The sequence below is a fragment of the Scyliorhinus canicula genome, chromosome 3 (genome assembly GCF_902713615.1).
Source record: "Scyliorhinus canicula chromosome 3, sScyCan1.1, whole genome shotgun sequence".
Classification (NCBI taxonomy): Eukaryota; Metazoa; Chordata; class Chondrichthyes; order Carcharhiniformes; family Scyliorhinidae; genus Scyliorhinus; species Scyliorhinus canicula.
Genome location: NC_052148.1, coordinates 223,490,641 through 223,510,120, shown reverse-complemented (window position 1 = coordinate 223,510,120; position 19,480 = coordinate 223,490,641). Strand labels below are relative to the sequence as shown.

Genomic DNA, 19,480 nt, shown 5'->3' with positions numbered 1-19,480 from the left:
GGTTGGGGGGTGTCGGGTTGGGGGGTGTCGGGTTGTGGATGTGTCGGATGGGAGTTTGGGTTCGGGGGTGTCGGGTTGGGGGGTGTCGGGTTGGGGGGTGTCGGGTTGTGGGGGGGTTGTCGGGTTGGGTGTGTCGGTTGGGGCTGTCAGGTTGGGGGTGTGTCGGGTTGGGGGGTGTCGGGTTGGGGGTGTCGGTTGGGGGTGTTGGGTTGGGGGGGTGTCGGGTTGGGTGTTGGGTTGGGGGGATGTCGGGTTGGGATGTGTCGGATGGGAGATCGGGTTGGGGGTGTCGGTTTGGGGAGTGTCAGGTTGTGGGGTGTCGGGTTGGGGGGGTGTTGGGTTGGGGGGGTGTCGGGTTGGGGGTGTTGGGTTGGGGGGTGTCGGGTTGGGGGTGTCGGGTTGGGGATGTGTCGGATGGGAGATCGGGTTGGGGGGTGTCGGGTTTGGGGGGTGTCAGGTTGTGGGGTGTCGGGTTGGGGGTGTTGGGTTGGGGGGGGGTTGGGGTGTTGGTTGGGGTGTCGGGTTGGGGGGTCCGGTTGGGTGGGTGTCGGTGGGGGTGGTCGGTTGTGGGTGTCGGGTTTGGGGGGTGTTGTGTTGGGGGGTGTCAGGTTTGGGGGGTGTCGGGTTTGGGGGGTGTCGGGTTGGGGCGCTGGCGGGTTGGGGGGTTGGGTTGGGGGGTGTCGGGTTGGGGAGCTGTCAGGTTTTGGGGGGGTGTCGGGTTTGGGGGTGTCGGGTTGGGGGGGTGTCGGGTGGGGGGGTGTCGGGTTGGGGGGTGTCAGGTTGGGCGGTGTCAGATTGGGGAGGTGTCGGGTTGGGGGGTGTCGGGTTGGGGGGGTTGGGTTGGGGGGGGGTGTCGGGTTGGGGGTTGTGTCGGGTTGGGGAGGTGTCGGGTTGGGGGTGTGTCGGGTTGGGGGGTGTCGGGTTGGGGGAGGTTTTGGGTTGGGGGGTGTTGGTTGGGGGGTGTTGGGTTGGGGGGGGTGTCGCGTTGGGGCGGTGTCGGGATGGTGGGGTGTCGGGTTGGGGGCGTCGGGTTGGGGAGGTGTTGGGTTGGGGGTTGTCGGGCTGGGGGGTGTCGGGTTGGGGTGTTTGGTTGGGGGGGTGTCGGGTTGGGGGGGGTGTCGGGTTTGGGGGTGTTGGGGGGGGTGTCGGATGGGAGTTTGGGTTCGGGCGTGTCGGGTTGGGGGGGTGTCAGGTTGGGGGGTGTCGGGTTGGGGGGGGGTGTCGGGTGGGGGGGTCGGGTTTGGGGGGTGTCAGATTGGGGAGGTGTCGGGTTGGGGGGTGTTGGGTTGGGGGGTGGGTTGGGGGGGGTCGGGTTGGGGGTGTCGGGTTGGGGAGGTGTCGGGTTGGAGGGATGTCGGGTTGGGGGTGTCGGTTGGAGGGCTGTCGGTTGGAGGGGTGTCGGTTGGAGGGGTGTCGGTTGGAGGGATGTCGGGTTAGAGTGATGTCGGGTTGAAGGGGTGTTGGGTTGGGGAGGTGTCGTGTTGTGGTGGTGTCGGGGAGGCGTTAGGTTGGGGGGTGTCGGGTTGGGGGGTGTTGATTGGAGGGATGTCGGGTTGGGGAGGTGTCGGGTTGGGGAGTGTGTCGGGTTGGGGGGTCGGGTTGGGGGGTGTCGGGTTGGGGGGTCGGGTTGGGGGGTGTCGGGTTGGGGGGGGTCGGGTTGCGGGTGTCGGGTTGGAGGGATGTCGGGTTGGGGGGGTGTCGGTTGGAGGGGTGTCGGTTTGGAGGGATGTCGGGTTGGAGGGATGTCGGGTTGGAGTGATGTCGGGTTGAAGGGGTGTCAGGTTGGGGATGTGTCGAGGCGGGGGTGTTGGGTTGGGGGTGTGTATTGTGGAGTGGGGGAGTTTGTCAGGTCGGGTTGGGTGTGTGGGGTGGGTCGGGTTTGGGGTGGGGGTGTCGATTTAGGTTGGGGATTTTGGATCAGGCCGGAAGGTGTGGTGTCTGGTCAGAGATGTGCGACGGGTTGGGTCAAGACTGTTGGGTCAGGGGGTACGTGGTCAGGGGTTCGAGGGGAGTGTTGGTTCAAGCGTGGGAGTCAGGTTAGGGTGGGGGGGTGTCAGGTTGGTGGATCAGGGGGATGTTGGAACAGGTTAGAGGGGTGTGGGGTCTGGTGAGGTCAGATCGGGGGGTTGGCGGGTTGGGTCAGGTTGGGGAGATTGCCAGATTGGGTTAGGGTGTGTGGCCTGTCGGCTCAGGGGGGGGTCGGGTTGGAGCAGGTCAGGGTGATGTTAGTTTGGGTTAGGTCGGGTGTGGTGATGGGTTGGGTCGGGAGGTGTCAGGTTGGGTCAGTTCTGGGTGATGTTAGTTTGGGTCAGGTCGGGTTTGGTGATGGGTTGGGTCGGGGGGGGTCGGGTTGGGTCAGTTCTGGGTGATGTTAGTTTGGGTCAGGTCAGGTGTGGTGATGGGTTGGGTCGGGGGGGGGTCGGGTTGGTCGGGGGGGATCGGCTTGGGTCAGCTCAGGGTGATGTTAGTTTGGGTCAGGTCGGGTGTGGTGATGGGTTGGGTCGGGGGGGGGATTGGGTTGGGTAAGCTCAGGGTGATGTTAGTTTGGGTCAGGTCAGGCGTGGAGATGGGTTGGGTCGGGAGGGGTCAGGTTGGGTCGTGGGGGGCCAGGGGGGGTCGGGTTGGGTTGGGGGGGTCGGGTTGGGTCAGTTCTGGGTGATGTTAGTTTGGGTCAGGTCGGGGGGGTCAGGTTGGGTCGGGGGAGATCGGGTTGGGTCAGCTCAGGGTGATGTTAGTTTGGGTCAGGTCGGGGGGGTCAGGTTGGGTCGGGGGGTGTCAGGTTGGATCAGCTCAGGGTGATGTTAGTTTGGGTCAGGTCGGGGGGTCAGGTTGGGTCGGGGGGGGATCGGGTTGGGTCAGTTCTGGGTGATGTTAGTTTGGGTCAGGTCGGGCGTGGAGATGGGTTGGGTTGGGGGGGGGTCGGGTTGGGTTAGTTCTGGGTGATGATAGTTTGGGTTAGGTCGGGTGTGGTGATGGGTTGGGTCCGGGGGTGTCAGGTTGGATCAGCTCAGGGTGATGTTAGTTTGGGTCAGGTCGGGGGGGTCAGGTTGGGTCGGGGGGGGATCGGGTTGGGTCAGCTCAGGGTGATGTTAGTTTGGGTCAGGTCGGGGGGGTCAGGTTGGGTCGGGGGGGATCGGGTTGGGTCAGCTCAGGGTGATGTTAGTTTGGGTCAGGTCGGGTGTGGTGATGGGTTGGGTTGGGGGGGTCGGGTTGGGTCAGGTCAGGGTGATGTTAGTTTGGGTCAGGTCGGGTGTGGTGATGGGTTGGGTCGGGGGGTGTCAGGTTGGATCAGCTCAGGGTGATGTTAGTTTGGGTCAGGTCGGGGGGGTCAGGTTGGGTCGGGGGGGATCGGGTTGGGTCAGCTCAGGGTGATGTTAGTTTGGGTCAGGTCGGGTGTGGTGATGGGTTGGGTTGGGGGGGTCGGGTTGGGTCAGTTCTGGGTGATGTTAGTTTGGGTCAGGTCGGGGGGGTCAGGTTGGGTCGGGGGGGATCGGGTTGGGTCAGCTCAGGGTGATGTTAGTTTGGGTCAGGTCGGGTGTGGTGATGGGTGGGGTTGGGGGGGGTCGGGTTGGGTCAGCTTAGGGTGATGTTAGTTTGGGATAGGTTGGGTGTGGTGATGGGTTGGGTCGGAGGGTGTCAGGTTGGGTCGGGGGGGGTCGGGATGGGTCAGTTCTGGGTGATGTTAGCTTGGGTCAGGTCGGGTGTGGTGATGGTTAGGGTAGGGGGTGTCAGGTTGGGTCGGGGGGTGTCAGGTTGGTTCATGTTAGTTAGGGTCAGGTCGGGTGTGGTGATGGGTTGGGTCGGGGGGGGTCGGGTTGGGTCAGGTCAGGGTGAGGTTAGTTTGGGTCAGGTCGGGCGTGGTGATGGGTTGGGTCGGGAGGGGTCAGGTTGGGTCGTGGGGAGGGTCAGGGGGGGTCGGGTTGGGTCAGTTCTGGGTGATGTTAGTTTGGGTCAGGTCGGGTGTGATGATGGGTTGGGTCGGGGGTGTCAGGTTGGGTCAGCTCAGGGTGATGTTAGTTTGGGTCAGGTCGGGTGTGGTGATGGGTTGTGTTGGGGGGGTCGGGTTGGGTCAGGTCAGGGTGATGTTAGTTTGGGTCAGGTCGGGGGGGTCAGGTTGGGTCGGGGGGGATCGGGTTGGGTCAGCTCAGGGTGATGTTAGTTTGGGTCAGGTCGGGGGGGTCAGGTTGGGTCGGGGGGGATCGGGTTGGGTCAGCTCAGTGTGATGTTAGTTTGGGTCAGGTCGGGTGTGGTGATGGGTTGGGTCGGGGGGTGTCAGGTTGGATCAGCTCAGGGTGATGTTAGTTTGGGTCAGGTCGGGGGGTCAGGTTGGGTCGGGGGGGGATCGGGTTGGGTCAGTTCTGGGTGATGTTTGTTTGGGTCAGGTCGGGCGTGGAGATGGGTTGGGTCGGGGGGGGTCGGGTTGGGTCAGCTCAGGGTGATGTTAGTTTGGGTCAGGTCGGGTGTGGTGATGGGTTGGGTCGGGGGGGGGTCGGGTTGGGTCAGTTCTGGGTGATGATAGTTTGGGATAGGTTGGGTGTGGTGATGGGTTGGGTCGGGGGGGGGATCGGGTTGGGTCGGGGGGGTCGGGTGTGGTGATGGGTTGGGTTGGGGGGGGTCGGGTTGGGTTAGTTCTGGGTGATGTTAGTTTGGGATAGGTTGGGTGTGGTGATGGGTTGGGTTGGGGGGGGTCGGGTTGGGTCGGGGGGGGTCGGGTTGGGTCAGCTCAGGGTGATGTTAGTTTGGGTCAGACCGGGTGTGGTGATGGGTTAGGTTGGGGGGGTCGGGTTGGGTCAGCTCAGGGTGATGTTAGTTTGGGTCAAGTCGGGTGTGGTGATGGGTTGGGTTGGGGGGGTCGGGTTGGGTCAGCTCAGGGTGATGTTAGTTTGGGTCAGGTCGGGTGTGGTGATGGGTTGGGTCGGGGGGTGTCAGGTTGGATCAGCTCAGGGTGATGTTAGTTTGGGTCAGGTCGGGGGGGTCAGGTTGGGTCGGGGGGGATCGGGTTGGGTCAGCTCAGGGTGATGTTAGTTTGGGTCAGGTCGGGGGGGTCAGGTTGGGTCGGGGGGGGTCGGGTTGGGTCAGCTCAGGGTGATGTTAGTTTGGGTCAGGTCGAGTGTGGTGATGGGTTGGGTTGGGGGGGTCGGGTTGGGTCAGCTCAGGGTGATTTTAGTTTGGGATAGGTTGGGTGTGGTGATGGGTTGGGTCGGAGGGTGTCAGGTTGGGTCGGGGGGTGTCGGGTTGGGTCAGTTCTGGGTGATGTTAGCTTGGGTCAAGTCGGGTGTGGTGATGGTTAGGGTAGGGTGTGTCAGGTTGGGTCGCGGGGTGTCAGGTTGGTTCATGTTAGTTTGGGTCAGGTCGGGTGTGGTGATGGGTTGGGTCGGGGGGGTCGGGTTGGGTCAGGTCAGGGTGAGGTTAGTTTGGGTCAGGTCGGGCGTGGTGATGGGTTGGGTCGGGAGGGGTCAGGTTGGGTCGTGGGGGGGTCAGGGGGGGTCGGGTTGGGTCAGTTCTGGGTGATGTTAGTTTGGGTCAGGTCGGGTGTGGTGATGGGTTGGGTCGGGGGGGGATCGGGTGTGGTGATGGGTTGGGTCGGAGAGGGGGATCGGGTTGGGTCAGCTCAGGGTGATGTTAGTTTGGGTCAGGTCGGGCGTGGTGATGGGTTGGGTCGGGAGGGGTCAGGTTGGGTCGTGGGGGGGTCAGGGGGGTCGGGTTGGGTCAGTTCTGGGTGATGTTAGTTTGGGTCAGGTCGGGTGTGGTGATGGGTTGGGTCGGGGGGGGATCGGGTGTGGTGATGGGTTGGGTCGGAGAGGGGGATCGGGTTGGGTCAGCTCAGGGTGATGTTAGTTTGGGTCAGGTCGAGGGGGGTCAGGTTGGGTCGGGGGGTGTCAGGTTGGATCAGGTCAGGGTGATGTTAGTTTGGGTCAGGTCGGGGGGGGGTCAGGTTGGGTCGGGGGGTGTCAGGTTGGATCAGGTCAGGGTGATGTTAGTTTGGGTCAGGTCGGGTGTGGTGATGGGTTGGGTTGGGGGGGGTCGGGTTGGGTTAGTTCTGGGTGATGATAGTTTGGGATAGGTTGGGTGTGGTGATGGGTTGGGTTGGGGGGGTCGGGTTGGGTCGGGGGGGGTCGGGTTGGGTCAGCTCAGGGTGATGTTAGTTTGGGTCAGGTCGGGTGTGGTGATGGGTTAGGTTGGGGGGGGTCGGGTTGGGTCAGCTCAGGGTGATGTTAGTTTGGGATAGGTTGGGTGTGGTGATGGGTTTTGGTCGGAGGGTGTCAGGTTGGGTCGGGGGGGGTCGGGTTGGGTCAGTTCTGGGTGATGTTAGCTTGGGTCAGGTCGGGTGTGGTGATGGTTAGGGTAGGGGGTGTCAGGTTGGGTCGGGGGGTGTCAGGTTGGTTCATGTTAGTTTGGGTCAGGTCGGGTGTGGTGATGGGTTGGGTCGGGGGGGTCGGGTTGGGTCAGGTCAGGGTGAGGTTAGTTTGGGTCAGGTCGGGCGTGGTGATGGGTTGGGTCGGGAGGGGTCAGGTTGGGTCGTGGGGGGGTCAGGGGGGGTCGGGTTGGGTCAGTTCTGGGTGATGTTAGTTTGGGTCAGGTCGGGTGTGGTGATGGGTTGGGTCGGGGGGTGTCAGGTTGGATCAGGTCAGGGTGATGTTAGTTTGGGTCAGGTCGGGGGGGTCAGGTTGGGTCGGGGGGGGATCGGGTGTGGTGATGGGTTGGGTCGGGGGGGATCGGGTTGGGTCAGCTCAGGGTGATGTTAGTTTGGGTCAGGTCGGGGGGGGTCAGGTTGGGTCGGGGGGTGTCAGGTTGGATCAGGTCAGGGTGATGTTAGTTTGGGTCAGGTCGGGGGGGTCAGGTTGGGTCGGGGGGGATCGGGTTGGGTCAGCTCAGGGTGATGTTAGTTTGGGTCAGGTCGGGTGTGGTGATGGGTTGGGTCGGAGAGGGGGGTCGGGTTGGGTCAGTTCTGGGTGATGTTAGTTTGGATCAGGTCGGGTGTGGTGATGGGTTGGGTCAGTATGAGTGTCGAGTCACGTTGGGGGGGGGGCTTGGGTCAGGGTGGGTGTCAGCGTGTGTTGGGGTGGGATGGGGCTGTTGTGGGTGGGGGAGGGGAGGTGCAGGGCGGGTTGGGGGGGGGGGGTCCCAGTTCAGATCGGGGAGGAGCGTGGGTCTGGGTGTGTAAAATAGTTACACTCAATGTAGAAGCCCTTCCCCCTCCCGCAAAGTTTGGGGTTTAAATTTCTTCAGATGGTTCCCAACCCAACACAGTTGTCCCGAGGAAGTTCGCTATTCTGGGCAATTGCCGGGTAAACCCTTCCCTGAGAAGAACTTCCAACGAGGGATTCCCCAGCGCATCATTGGGGTAACCGCCTGATAGGACTCTGGGCAGTCAGGAAGTAATGGGCCAACTTTACGTTTCTAGTCCAAGGTGACTTTTGGCGGGGGGGGGGGGGGGGGGACTGGTCTTATACCTTTCAAAATTCCCTGATCATCAACTTCTCCACAGAATCAGCAGAAAATGGGACACATTTACTGATTTCTGGGTGTGAGGATAGGCGTGGGTAATGTATACAGTTCAATGTCTGCTGACTACTGGCTGCGAATTGCGAGTAAAAACCCCGGGGCAGCGTGGCAATTCTGAACACCCCAGTTTCGTTTTATATGATGCAAAATTCATTTGAGTGCAGGCGAGACTTTGAAAAGCAGTCCAAGTGTTTACTCCGTGCTTTTATTTATTTTGGTATGTGGAGGGGTTTCTGAAGAATCCTAAAATGGTTGGCAAACAGTCTTGTGGGGGGGGGGGGGGGGGGGGGGGGTGAGGGGTTGACCTGTAAAGAGTACGCGGGGAATAAGGCTTGCTATGTGAATCTGATGGCTGGAGGGAGGGGGAGGGGGGGGGGGGGGGGGTTGCCCCTGGAGAGATTTGCAGCCAGCAACGTTACAGCACCTGTCGTGTGGCCAGTTGGCACGGTCTTGTTCAGCGGAGAGTCAGCAGCTCACACCCAGCCTGGGAGGGAGGGGGGGGGGGGGAACACGAAATGCTTTAAAGTAACCTTTACTTCCCCACAGCAACAGGCAGCACTTTCAAAAGTTTCTTTTTTGGTCTGAAGACAAGAGCGAAAGGGGGAAAAATCTTAGATCAGCTTTTTTTTTCCTTTTAAAAAAAAACCCACTTGAAAGTACTCTGCAATAATGGAATCCAGCTGTCTGCTGCTTAAAACTACCTTTTAAAGTAATTTCAAGTCAAACTTTGCTGGAGTCGAAAAGTTTTACACTGCCAGTTCACGTTAGGAGGGAACGAGGAGTAGGCGAAGATCGGTCATTTTTATCATATATACATTTTCTTTTCGAAACCCAGAAGTTTATAAAAGTTGACAGGTGTGCGCAAGTCCTTGGCTACTCCTTTAAAAAAAAACCTTCGGGTCTGGCATAAACCGTCTGTCATCCACCCCCCCCCCCCCCCCCCCTCCTCCTCCTCCCGTCTTACACGACCCATTGAGCAGATAAATGCGATCGTTGGATCGGGGCACTTTGGAGAGAGAAGGGAGTGCTTTGGATCGGAATGTGGAAGCCACTATGTGATTATCTGGTGGAAATGCTGGCACACCAGGGTCCCTGCATTCGGCATCCTTCATGGTAGAAGCGGCGGCTGGGCAGTGAGTCAGTGTGAATCAGCCCCGCTCCCAGTGTCCTGTCTTCTTCTGCTCTGCCCCCCACGGTAGCGCGCATTTAAAAAAACATTCCTCCCCAAATGTCCCTGTCATTAGTATTACTGCTAATATCGACTCTCAACTTCCGCCATCATGGGTCGGAAGCCCAAGTCAACAAGATCCAGCCATCGAGTAACAAGGAACAAAACGGTAAGTCTTTCTTGCCTTTTACTCTCTTTGATGCGGGGAGGGGGTGATGTGGGGGGGGGGGGGGGGGGGGGAGAGAGAATGGCTTTTGACTCCTATTCACTTGCCAGGGTGAATGACCGCTTGCAGGTATGGATTTCAGTGCAGTCCAGTACACACACACACACACAGGAGATAGCACTTGAGAGCTGAGGGAATCCTGGCCCTCAGTGGGATTTCTGTTTGTTTAACTTTTTTTGTTGTTGTAGGAAATGCCAAACTTCTGAAGGTACTCTGAGCTCTGGAGAGAGCGAGAAAAAGAAACGTGCAGGGTAGTGTGATACTGCTACATGCGAGTGACCCGGGACGGCTCTGTGTGTGTGTATCCGGGGGGGGGGGGGGGGGGCGTTGGAAAGCAGTTCGACTTTAGGAAAGATTGAAAGTTTTGCAGTCGGGTTGCTTCTGGAATATGGCTGGCTGATGTGTTGTGGTTTTTTTAAAACACTGAGCCACGCTGCTTGTAAACGCGATGACATCTGGCACCTTGCAGGCAGCCAGGGCGCTGATCAAAGAGCAGCATTAACAAAGCTGGCCTCACAGTCAGAACAAGTTGGAAGACGCAGTGTAAAGCGATCAAAAGCGTGAAGTCAGCGAGAGAGCGCTGCACACTGACATTCAGCCACCAGCCCTTACGAAGTCACCGCTGTCGCATTTTGACACTTTTACACACTCACACCGCGACTTTTTTCCTGACCTCCTGACTGTGCCGAAGGGAAACCATTCGGGGGGACGTGCCTGTTGCTGTTTAACGTTCAATTCTGACTCGAACGCCTTATTTTTCCACAATGTCTGCCATGAAGTTTAAGACAATCATTGAGACTGCGAGACTATCTAGCAAATATTTCATTCTATGAAGGCATGTTAATCCACCAGCGTCCATAAATCGTGCCTTTAATGGGAATGGGTGGGGGGGGGGGGGGGGGTAAACATGAGTATAAATACGAATTTTGACTTTCAGCCCCTGCACCTAAACTCGAAATGGAGAATTTAAAGGTGCTGACTGAGCTCCGCCCTCCTGGCAAAACAAAGCGATGATAAACTCATTCTCAATCCCCGTGCATTACTACCTAATTATATAGCTTCGGGACTGGACAGTTTTAGATTACAACCTAGACTGGCTAATAAAAAGCCAAGCAAAGCATGACATTCCTATGTTCTTTTAAGCCGTCCAACCCCTCAGTAAGAAATGTTTTGAATAATCCAGCACAGGTTCGAACCAAAATAAAATTGGAGATTAGTTTAATGAGTACATTAAACCAGATTTATGGACATGACAAAATCTCCTACGTTTTGTATAACAATTTGCAGCTGAGATCACAGGATTACATCAAAAGGATTTTCATGCTTTAGAAACAGGGCACTTGTTTGAAAAGTTTTTTAAAACTCTGAAAGCCTTACTTTTTTGTTGTTTAAATGAGAGGAACACTGGGTATTTGTGTTCCCAGTGTTGACCATGCTAAAGAATGGGCATTTTTCTTGTTTCTCTGTGGTGAGCTATTTCTGCATTGGGTGTGGTCCTGGGGTTTGGCGCTGGTCAAGGCACACAATGGCCTCAAAATGAGCAGTTCCAGTTCAAGGGACTGCTATAATCCAGGAACAGTGCTGGACTTTTGCAGTAATGTGAATCAGACTGTGTAATCCATTAAAGTAGTCACATATTGCAGCAAGTGCTTTGAACATTCAGCAGTTATTAGATTTAGACATCAGCTAAGTGGTATGTGACCATGTTGATGGACGTATTTTTAGAAATGTTTTTTTGGATTCTAGTGCATTCAAGCCAATCGTGGATTTAAAATATAGAACGTGGAGAGGATGTTTCCACTTGTAGGAAGAACTAGAACCAGAGGACACCATCTCAGACTAAAGGGACGATCCTTTAAAACTGAGATGAGGAGGAATTTCTTCAGCCAGAGGGTGGTGAATCTGTGGAACTCTTTACCGCAGAAGGCTGTGGAGGCCAAATCACTGAGTCTCTTTAAGACAGAGATAGATAAGTTCTTGATTAATAAAGGGATCAGGGGTTGTTGGGAGAAGGCAGGAAAATGGGGATGAGAAAATATCAGCCATGATTGAATGGCAGAGCAGACGTGATGGGCCGAGTGGCCTAATTCTGCTCCTATGTCTTATGGTCTTATAAAACTACAAATATTGGAAAGTTGAAACGCAAAGGAAGAACACAGCAGGCGTAGTATCTGTAAAGAGCACAGACAGCAGTTAACAATTCTCATATAACTCTTTGATAGACACAGGTTATATCAAATACATTTGGAGTCATGCTGAAATTGTTCACCTTTTTTTCTCTTGACAGAACAGTATTTCGAGTTAAAAGAAAAGAACGACTTGCCCTTACCATACATAACAATTTTTACCACTTCAGTATGTCTCAAAATGCTTTAAAATCAGTGAAGTATTATTTTGAAGTGTGGGTACTGTTGTAATGGAGGAAACACAAATGCATTTTATTTGTTTTACAATCATTGTATATTTGATTAACCTAATTGGCTACAATTTACTAAACAACAAATTGAATTTGTAATGCACATTAAGCATCGTACAAAGTACAGGCATCCCAAGGCACTCCAGAAGGATTATTATTAGACAAAGTTTGACACTGAGACAGATTAAAAAGAAGACTGGAAAACAGAAGCTTGGGCCAAGAAGTGAGCTTTTAAACAGGATTTTAAAGGAAAGAGGTTTGGGAAAGTAATTCCTGAGCTTGGGGCCTAGACAGATGAAAACATGGCTGCCAAGGGAGGGGGGGGGGGGGGGGGGGGACAAAATAAATCGGGATGTCTCAGAGGTCAGAATTGGAGGAATTCAGAACTCTTGGAGGTTACAGAGTTAAGGAGGTGCAAGGTCGTGGGGAAAATGAGAAGACAGACAGGAAAATATTCTGTGTTCTGGACAATGGTAGATTGAGAGCCCATGAGGTCAGTGAACATGGTGTGGGCCCCAAGACCACAAGACCAAGATCACTTCTGTTATACCAGCCCACCTCAGCCCCAACGCTGCTGAAATGGTCATCTATGCTTTTTGTTATTTCCAGACTTGACTGTTCCAATACTCTCTTGGCCAAACTCTCATCTTCCACCCGAATTAACCTGACTCCATCCGAAATTGGCTTTTCTGTACCCCAACATGCATTGTCCATGTACTATCATTGTACTGGAAATTTTCATCCAGCTTTTAGTTTCAAGACAGTCTTGCTCTGATAGGATCAATGGACATTTTCTACAGATGCTATGAATGTAATTTCTTTGATCAATATGGCATGAAGAAGACGTATGTAATCACTCTGCTCAGTTTATCTGTTGCCACAAATACCTAACCAGGACAGCTGCACAAAGAAAGTCCATCCCAGAATGTCTTTTTTTGAAATACAATTAGTTCAGGCTTCTCACCTTCTTTTCTCTCTCACATCATCTAATATGTTTTGGTCTCACAGATCTACACCTAATTCTTGTAAAAGCACTTTATTAGGATCCTTGGCTCGTACTTTGTTTTCATCATCAAAACAAGTAATTGTCAAAGACAAAAATGGCTTCCTCTGTGACTGTGGATACAGTGCTTCAATTCCACTTGTTCTACTTTAACCACACTGAGGCGTATAATATGGCAGACCATGTCATGTTTCTTCATTGTTTAGCTCTGTTTCATTGCCCCGCACATGGGACTGCACCTTTTGCTTCTGGTCTCATGTGGCTCTGTACCTCATTATCAGAACACAGCCAATACATCTCTAACAATGGTTTCTCTTCAAGCCTGCTTTGTTACCTCAGGAGACCTCCTATCCTTAGTCTCTCCCTCAGCTACATAATGTATCTTGGTAACTAATTAAAGGCACAGGTCCAACTTTCATAGTGATGCTGATAGCTCCACACTTCTACCAATTACTTTGGCAGAATCTGTTTTCAGAGTGAGTCTGACAGTGAGGCATTGAAAATACAAAATTTCATCCAATTTAGCCTGTTAAAGTTGAGCTAGATAATCCTCATCAACTCATACGGAACTTCAAATCTCACATTTATTGGTTATCAAGATGGCTTATCCCTCCTATTCAACAATAGCCGTTTCTACTTTTAAGCAGTTCTGTTGAGATTCTTATCCACACTGGTCAGCTCTAGAACTTTCATTATTCTCTGCTCTGGTTAATTCTCATTTGTTTAAATTGCTTTTGGTCATATCCCGGATTAGGTGTCACACATCCATCAATCCCTTCCTCACAGATTAATGTTCGCTCACTGTTGTAATTTTGTTCAAAATGTTTGTCTTTTTCTTTCAATCCTTCCATGCATGTTCTCATCCAACCCTATCTCTCCAATCTCCTCTTGCATTACATCTCTTTCCATGCCTTTTTAGTTTTCTGACCATTCTGACTCAACCTTCCTTTGCCTCCCCCACCCCACCTTTACGTTGGTGACAGAGCCTTTAATAGCCTCAGCCCTAATCTCTGGATTCTTTCCCTAATGTTCTCTGATGCTCTGTTTCTCTATTCACCTTCAAAGGTTTTCACAAAAGCCATCCTTTTTGACAAGCTTTTACTCATCCTTTGTGCGTCTGGCGCCATGCCTTTATTCCTTTTATGGTATTGTCAGTTTTTACTTCCTCTGAAAAAGTCTTTTTATATTTTCAATAAAAAAGGGCTTTAAAAATACATTGCTGTAATCGCAGTCGAGAACGCAAATGGCTGCTCGAAACACATGCTTTTGGCAGTACAAATTGAGGTTTAATTTAATTTGTCAGGTAGACTGAGTTTGGCACAGTTCATTCCACTTCCAATTCTTAAGAGCTACTGCAAAAGTAAAATTTAACTCATTCATCCTTCAACCAAAGAAGAGTTTTCACATCACAGATGTATACTGCAGAGAGTTTTGGTTAACTGCAATATGACCTCAATTACCTGGTGTAACATTTGATAATCTTAAGTTGGAATCCAGAAGCCTTTTTTTAGACCATAGCACAACCCATGTTGCAGGCTTTTGCAGAGTGCTTTTTTGCCTGTGTGAAGAAGTTATCTTGAGATGCTATCATTTTTCATTGGGAATAAAGTGACTAAATACATATAAATACAAACTCAAAACTACTTGTAAATAGGTGATATTCAGGATGATGCAAGACATAGATCTGTCTCTGAACAAATATCCTCGGTGCAGGCTCTCTGGCTCTGAGTCCGCATGGTATGACAGCGCCTATCTACCTGTAAAATTTAACATTTTTGTTAGCAATGGCTTGTAACAAGAAATGCTATTGTGTAAACAGTTGGTGAAATTTGTGACCCTTTGCCTGTAAGTGGGGGAGCTTACCTTATGATAAGCCATCTGTCAACACTTCCAGTGGTGTGAGGCACCTACAGCTTGTTAACACTTCAAATATTTCCTCCTTTAAAAAGGATGGAACTAATGTCACTTCAAGTATTTGCTGTCATGGTCTTTTGGATGTGAGTGTCAGTTTGGTGGTCTTATGTGACCTGATGTCACCCTTTTTGTGCCAGTTGTTGCCACAAATGCAATGCTTTGAATGAAGAAAGGGCTTATATTAGTCTTGTGCCTTACACATCCACATGGCATCCTCAAGTATTTCACAGCTTACAAATGTTATTAAAATCTCAACTATTTTGTGGGCATAGCATAAGTTGATCACTAGAATTAGAATATGTCATACAGACAACATTTTGAAATGAAATGAAAATGAAAATCGCTTATTGTCACGAGTAGGCTTCAATGAAGTTACTGTGAAAAGCCCCTTTTCTTTTGTTCTTACAGTTGTTCTTACTAACTGCCCCATGCTTGGGTAACCTTGCTCAAGTTGCACCGTTCAGATCTTGAGTAGGGAAATACAATGGTTTTTGAAGGGATAGTGAGCCTAAACATAACAATTCATCCCATTGGGGAAAAAGACCGAACAAGCAATCAGATCCATGCAAGCAATTGAGGACTGCAGTAATTTATCTGCAGGAAATAATACAAACGTTTGTTTTTGCATGTGCATTTGAGAATGCTGCAATTTCTACGATTGACGTGTTTAGGTTGTACTCTATTTTAAGGCCTTATTCGTGCCAAATATTTTCTGCAATCGAGAAGGTACACAGGTAGCCTGCTTGTAAGTGCCTGCTAATGTTTCTCTAACAACTGCTGAAGGTGTGTGCGAGCAGTCCCATGTGATTTTACCTTTGATTTTTCCCATCTCCTGCAAATTCCTGGGTTCCACTGTTTGATTCTTCATGCGAGCATAACTAAATCTCTGGAACATACCACCTGTGGGAAATTATACCTTGGAAGCTTTGTACTTCTACTCAATAAGTAGGAAGTTGTTATTTCAATGTAATTTTGTTTTTACAGTGCAGAATGAGGCCGTTCGGCCCATCGAATCTGCATTGACCTTCCGAAAGAGCTCCCCGCCGAGGCCCACTCCACTGCCAAATCCCTGTAACCACACCTAACCTGCAATGTCTTTGGACTGCGTGAGGAAACCAGAGCTCCACATAGTGAGTGACACAAGGCCGGAATCGAACCCAGGTCCCTAGTGCTGTGAGGCAGCAGTGGTAACCACTGTGCTACCGTGCCGCCTGAAACACCACTTGAATTTTATGATACAACTTAGACAGTATTTCAAATAACATTCTGAGCTATCCAAAATCTACCTTCAAGTCGCTTCCAGGGTCACTGCTTGGAATCAGGGATTGGATCCACTTGAGAAAATTCAGCCCAATATCTCTCCAAAAGAATTTGTTAAAATCATGTACATTGTGGACATGAATCTGTGTCTGACACCTCAATGGGATTACATAAAGACACATACAGGTATTGTGCTTTGTCCAATCCTTTGAATTCCATTTGGAGGGAACTCTTGGTCCACAGTTCACACATGTGGTATACATCGATTACTGGCAGTCTTGGACTCAATGTTCTTGATCATATTTACAACTGAAATGTTCATCAATCTGCCAAATGCATCCTGAAAAATGGCAAGGAATTAAGGTAACTAGTTACAAGTGTTTATGAAATGCACTACAAAAGAGGATCCATTATAACTTTAAGAATCTCACCCCAATTCTGCTCTGGCATTGTTAGACCAGTGATACCAGGCATGGGAACCAGGGTGGGAGTCTGGGTGTTTGGCATTACATTTCTGAAATCCTGTTTCAAGGCAATTTTAGAAAAAAAACAATTGATAAGTCGCCCCAAAATTCTTAACCCCCTTGCTTAGAACTTGGAAGTTATGAATCTGGGACACAGCTGAAACCTGTTCTGTATCCAGGGCACAGCTGAAGGTTTCAGTAATAATGATGCTGAGGTTTTCGGAACAGCGTGAATGTGCCTATTGTATAACAAGAAAAGCAGATGGGGGCATGATATACCCTCCCATCCCTCGAGTGCATCATTTAAATTGTGCTAACGTTAGGAAAAAGAATGTCAAATGCTTTGTGAAGATCTAAATTAAAACAAGCTGGTCTGGTGCCAGTTACAGAGAGCCCTTGTGACTCCTAAGTTAATGATGTCATAATCCCCTCATGTATTACGACTGAAAGGAAAATTCCACTCATGTCAGTCCCTTTTGGTAATTTAATGATGTCATTAAGTCTTTTTATTTGAGCTTGTCACATCTGGGATGTCATAATTGGCAACACAATAGTGTAAATCAATGAGTTAGAAATAATCTATTGTGGGTGTCTGCAATTTGAGCTTTTTTTTGTTGGTGAAACTTGACTTGAAGACCATCAGAGTACTCTCTGTAATGATCACTTAATGACAGTCCTAGCAATTAACAGACAATTCAGCTTTGAGTGTGTATTGAGATTCCACAAGCTGTATTTTGTTAGCGCACAAAGCACATTTAAGTGCTTCAGAATAATTATGTGAATTTATATTTACTTTCAGTCAGTTTTTGTCTTGGAGCAAAGGGGAAGTATGTTCTCTGTTCTGTCCCAGGTGGAGAAATATCTTCTGTATATATACTGGAAAAAGATGCTAATCTTGATGCATCTTTTGAATCAGCCACTTAGCTGAGTGAAAATCTCCGTTTCCACCTGGTACAGAGCCGGGAATGGCAGGTGAATACTGGGAGAGCCCCAAAGCATACTTTGTGCTGGGAGTTGGGCCGATTGCGAGTCACCTGACTTGCTATGCCTGCGTGATCTGGATTATGCCCTCGCTGGGCATCAACGGCTGTGCCTACGAGGCCTCAACCAGGCACCAATCAATACTGGTCTCCACAAATATGGACCAGGCGTGGTGGCACCTCAGGGTGTTTTGGAGACTATTAGAGCCCCCCCACCCCCGGCTGGTCGGAGACAGGGCCGGGCAGTATCCTGGCACTCCCCCCAGCACCCGTGGCGCCCTACTTGGCACTGCCAAGATGCCAAGCTGGCAGCACCAAGGTGCCCACCTGCCAAGGCGGTATGAAGGAGATGCACATAGGTTGAGGTGAAGGCAAGGGTTCCTGAAAAGGGGGGAGGGGTGTAGAATTTGGGGCAGGCTTTCAAAATGGAGCCCTTGGCGAGTTCAGCTGTCCAGTGCTGGAAAAATTTTAAGTGTGTCCTCGACCAGGGATAAACTCGCCAAGTCCCATTGAACAGTGGTCTCTATCTTGGCATTGCAGCTGGTGCGAGACATCCCGCTAGACGCGCCCAAAACTGCACTTCAAAATTTTTCCGGTGAAACACGCCCATTGTGTTGGGTGACTATGGACTACAATACTGAGCCTAAACATTTCTTCCCTTGTACAAGGAATTATTTAGAGAAAGAAGATCCATTCGGAAATTGATTGTGGAAAATATTTTGCTTTGAAAATCGTTTTCATTCAATACATTTCGTACAGTTACCATTGACAGTTTTTAAGTATGAATTAAAATATATTTAGCACAACCGTTTTCAGTCTTATTTACACAACCCCTGCTTCTGTGCACCTCACTGTGAAAATGACGAGATTTTTGATTCACTGGCAGTCGGCAAACAGCAGAGACAGAACTTATTCCAAACGGCTGGGAGATATCACACTGTGGTGCAGATGTCTGGAGGATGGTTTGTGTTTGTCCTTGAGTGTTATAGCATGAAAGGTGAGATCTTTTAGAAACTTGAATTCCTCATGAGATGTTGACTGACTTTGTTATGCTACCAAAAGAGCAACTAAAAGAGAAAAGAAGGAGAAGGAATTTGACTGGCTGGTGTCCCTGTTCTCGCATTTCCCTCCTGCTTGCCCCAGGAAGACACCAATATGGGAATTATTTTTTGCAGCTACAGTCAGTACAAGTGTGCCAAAGATCACAGTACAATGGGCAGTCACTGCACGTAAATATCTTTTCAGAAGAAAGTTAAGCCCATGATGCTAATGGCAATGTTGGAGGCAAAAGAGTGCAGCTGAAAATGTAGCATTGACGTAAATGATCTAATTGGACACAATGCTTCCATTTGTGATAGCGTTAAACCGTATATGAGTGTCAGCTTGGCTCAGTAGGCCGCATATCCTTGCCCCTTAGAAAGTCATAGGTTCAAAACTCAGTCCAGGGACCTCATTTTACTCAAATTGACTCTGACAGTGTGGTGTAATACTGAGGGGAACTACATTTCTTGGAGATGCCATCATTTGAATGAAACTGAGGTCCTGTCTACCTACTGAGGTGGAAATAAACGATTCCTTGAAGATATGTTTTTCTGGTATTCTGGCCAACAACTTCTACTCAATACCATCAGATTGAGCATTTATCACATTCTCTGCTTGCGAAACAATGTTGCAGGCATATTATATGCCTTGTTTACCTATTAATTAACAGCGACTAGGCTTCAAATGTAATTTATTAACTGTGAAGTGTTTGCATGGTTGAAACTCAGAATAAATGCAAATTCCATATAAATGCAAGTTCTTCCCGACATTACTGGGAGGTTATTATTTTCCATAATGGATCACTACCATACCTTCAATGTTTACCCATTCAAAAATGTCACTGGCTAGGATACTGTTCCCTAGGCTCAGCAAAGAAAACAATATGGTGTGTTAGCAGCACAAATGACCAGCAGTTATAATCAGATTTCTTCTTGTTTTATAGTGGTCTGATTGGTGGAGACAGGGCAGATAGAATGTAACTTCTGATATCGATGAAAGGGTTAGGTTCAGTAGTACTGGAGTCAGACTGCTGTGCATGCATGACACTCAATGTTTCATTGCTTATAAGTCTATAAAAAAATGCATAATCCACAAAGTACTGTGCTCACAACATGAACAGAGATGCACTATAGCGTTGGGGTGGAGCTGGAATTTCATACAACAGCCAAGGAAAACTTTCATCATGGTAATAAAATTCCATTCAACAGCAAGTAACCCGATTTACCTATACTGTTTGATGAAGACAGTACAATGTTTTATTATTACCAAAATCAAGTTAAATTTGTAAAAGTTTACACCGAGGGAGAAAAGAAAACTACACTGCAACATTCTGTCTTGGTTCGTATCAATCTCTATTTATTAGAGAAGTGCTATTGCACAGTAACATCAAAGGGACCGAAATTCCTTTTGTAACATGCTGTTATCAAATACTTCAGGCATTGTTGTTCGAGGATAATAATAATTAACTTGCTGAAGAGCTTACTGGTGGAAAGAAGCCCAAG

General features: G+C 50.3%; 1 protein-coding gene across 1 annotated transcript in view; it reads left to right on the top strand.

Annotated features, from left to right (window-relative positions):
* Nucleotides 1-8,466: 8,466 nt before the first annotated feature.
* pdgfc (platelet derived growth factor c) overlaps nucleotides 8,467-19,480 on the top strand; it is a 429,023-nt gene continuing 418,009 nt past the window's right edge. Inside the window, exon 1 of the mRNA XM_038792293.1 lies at nucleotides 8,467-8,843. Coding sequence (XP_038648221.1) covers nucleotides 8,735-8,843 — 109 coding nt within the window. The 5' untranslated portion in view covers nucleotides 8,467-8,734. The remainder of the gene's footprint in view (nucleotides 8,844-19,480) is intronic.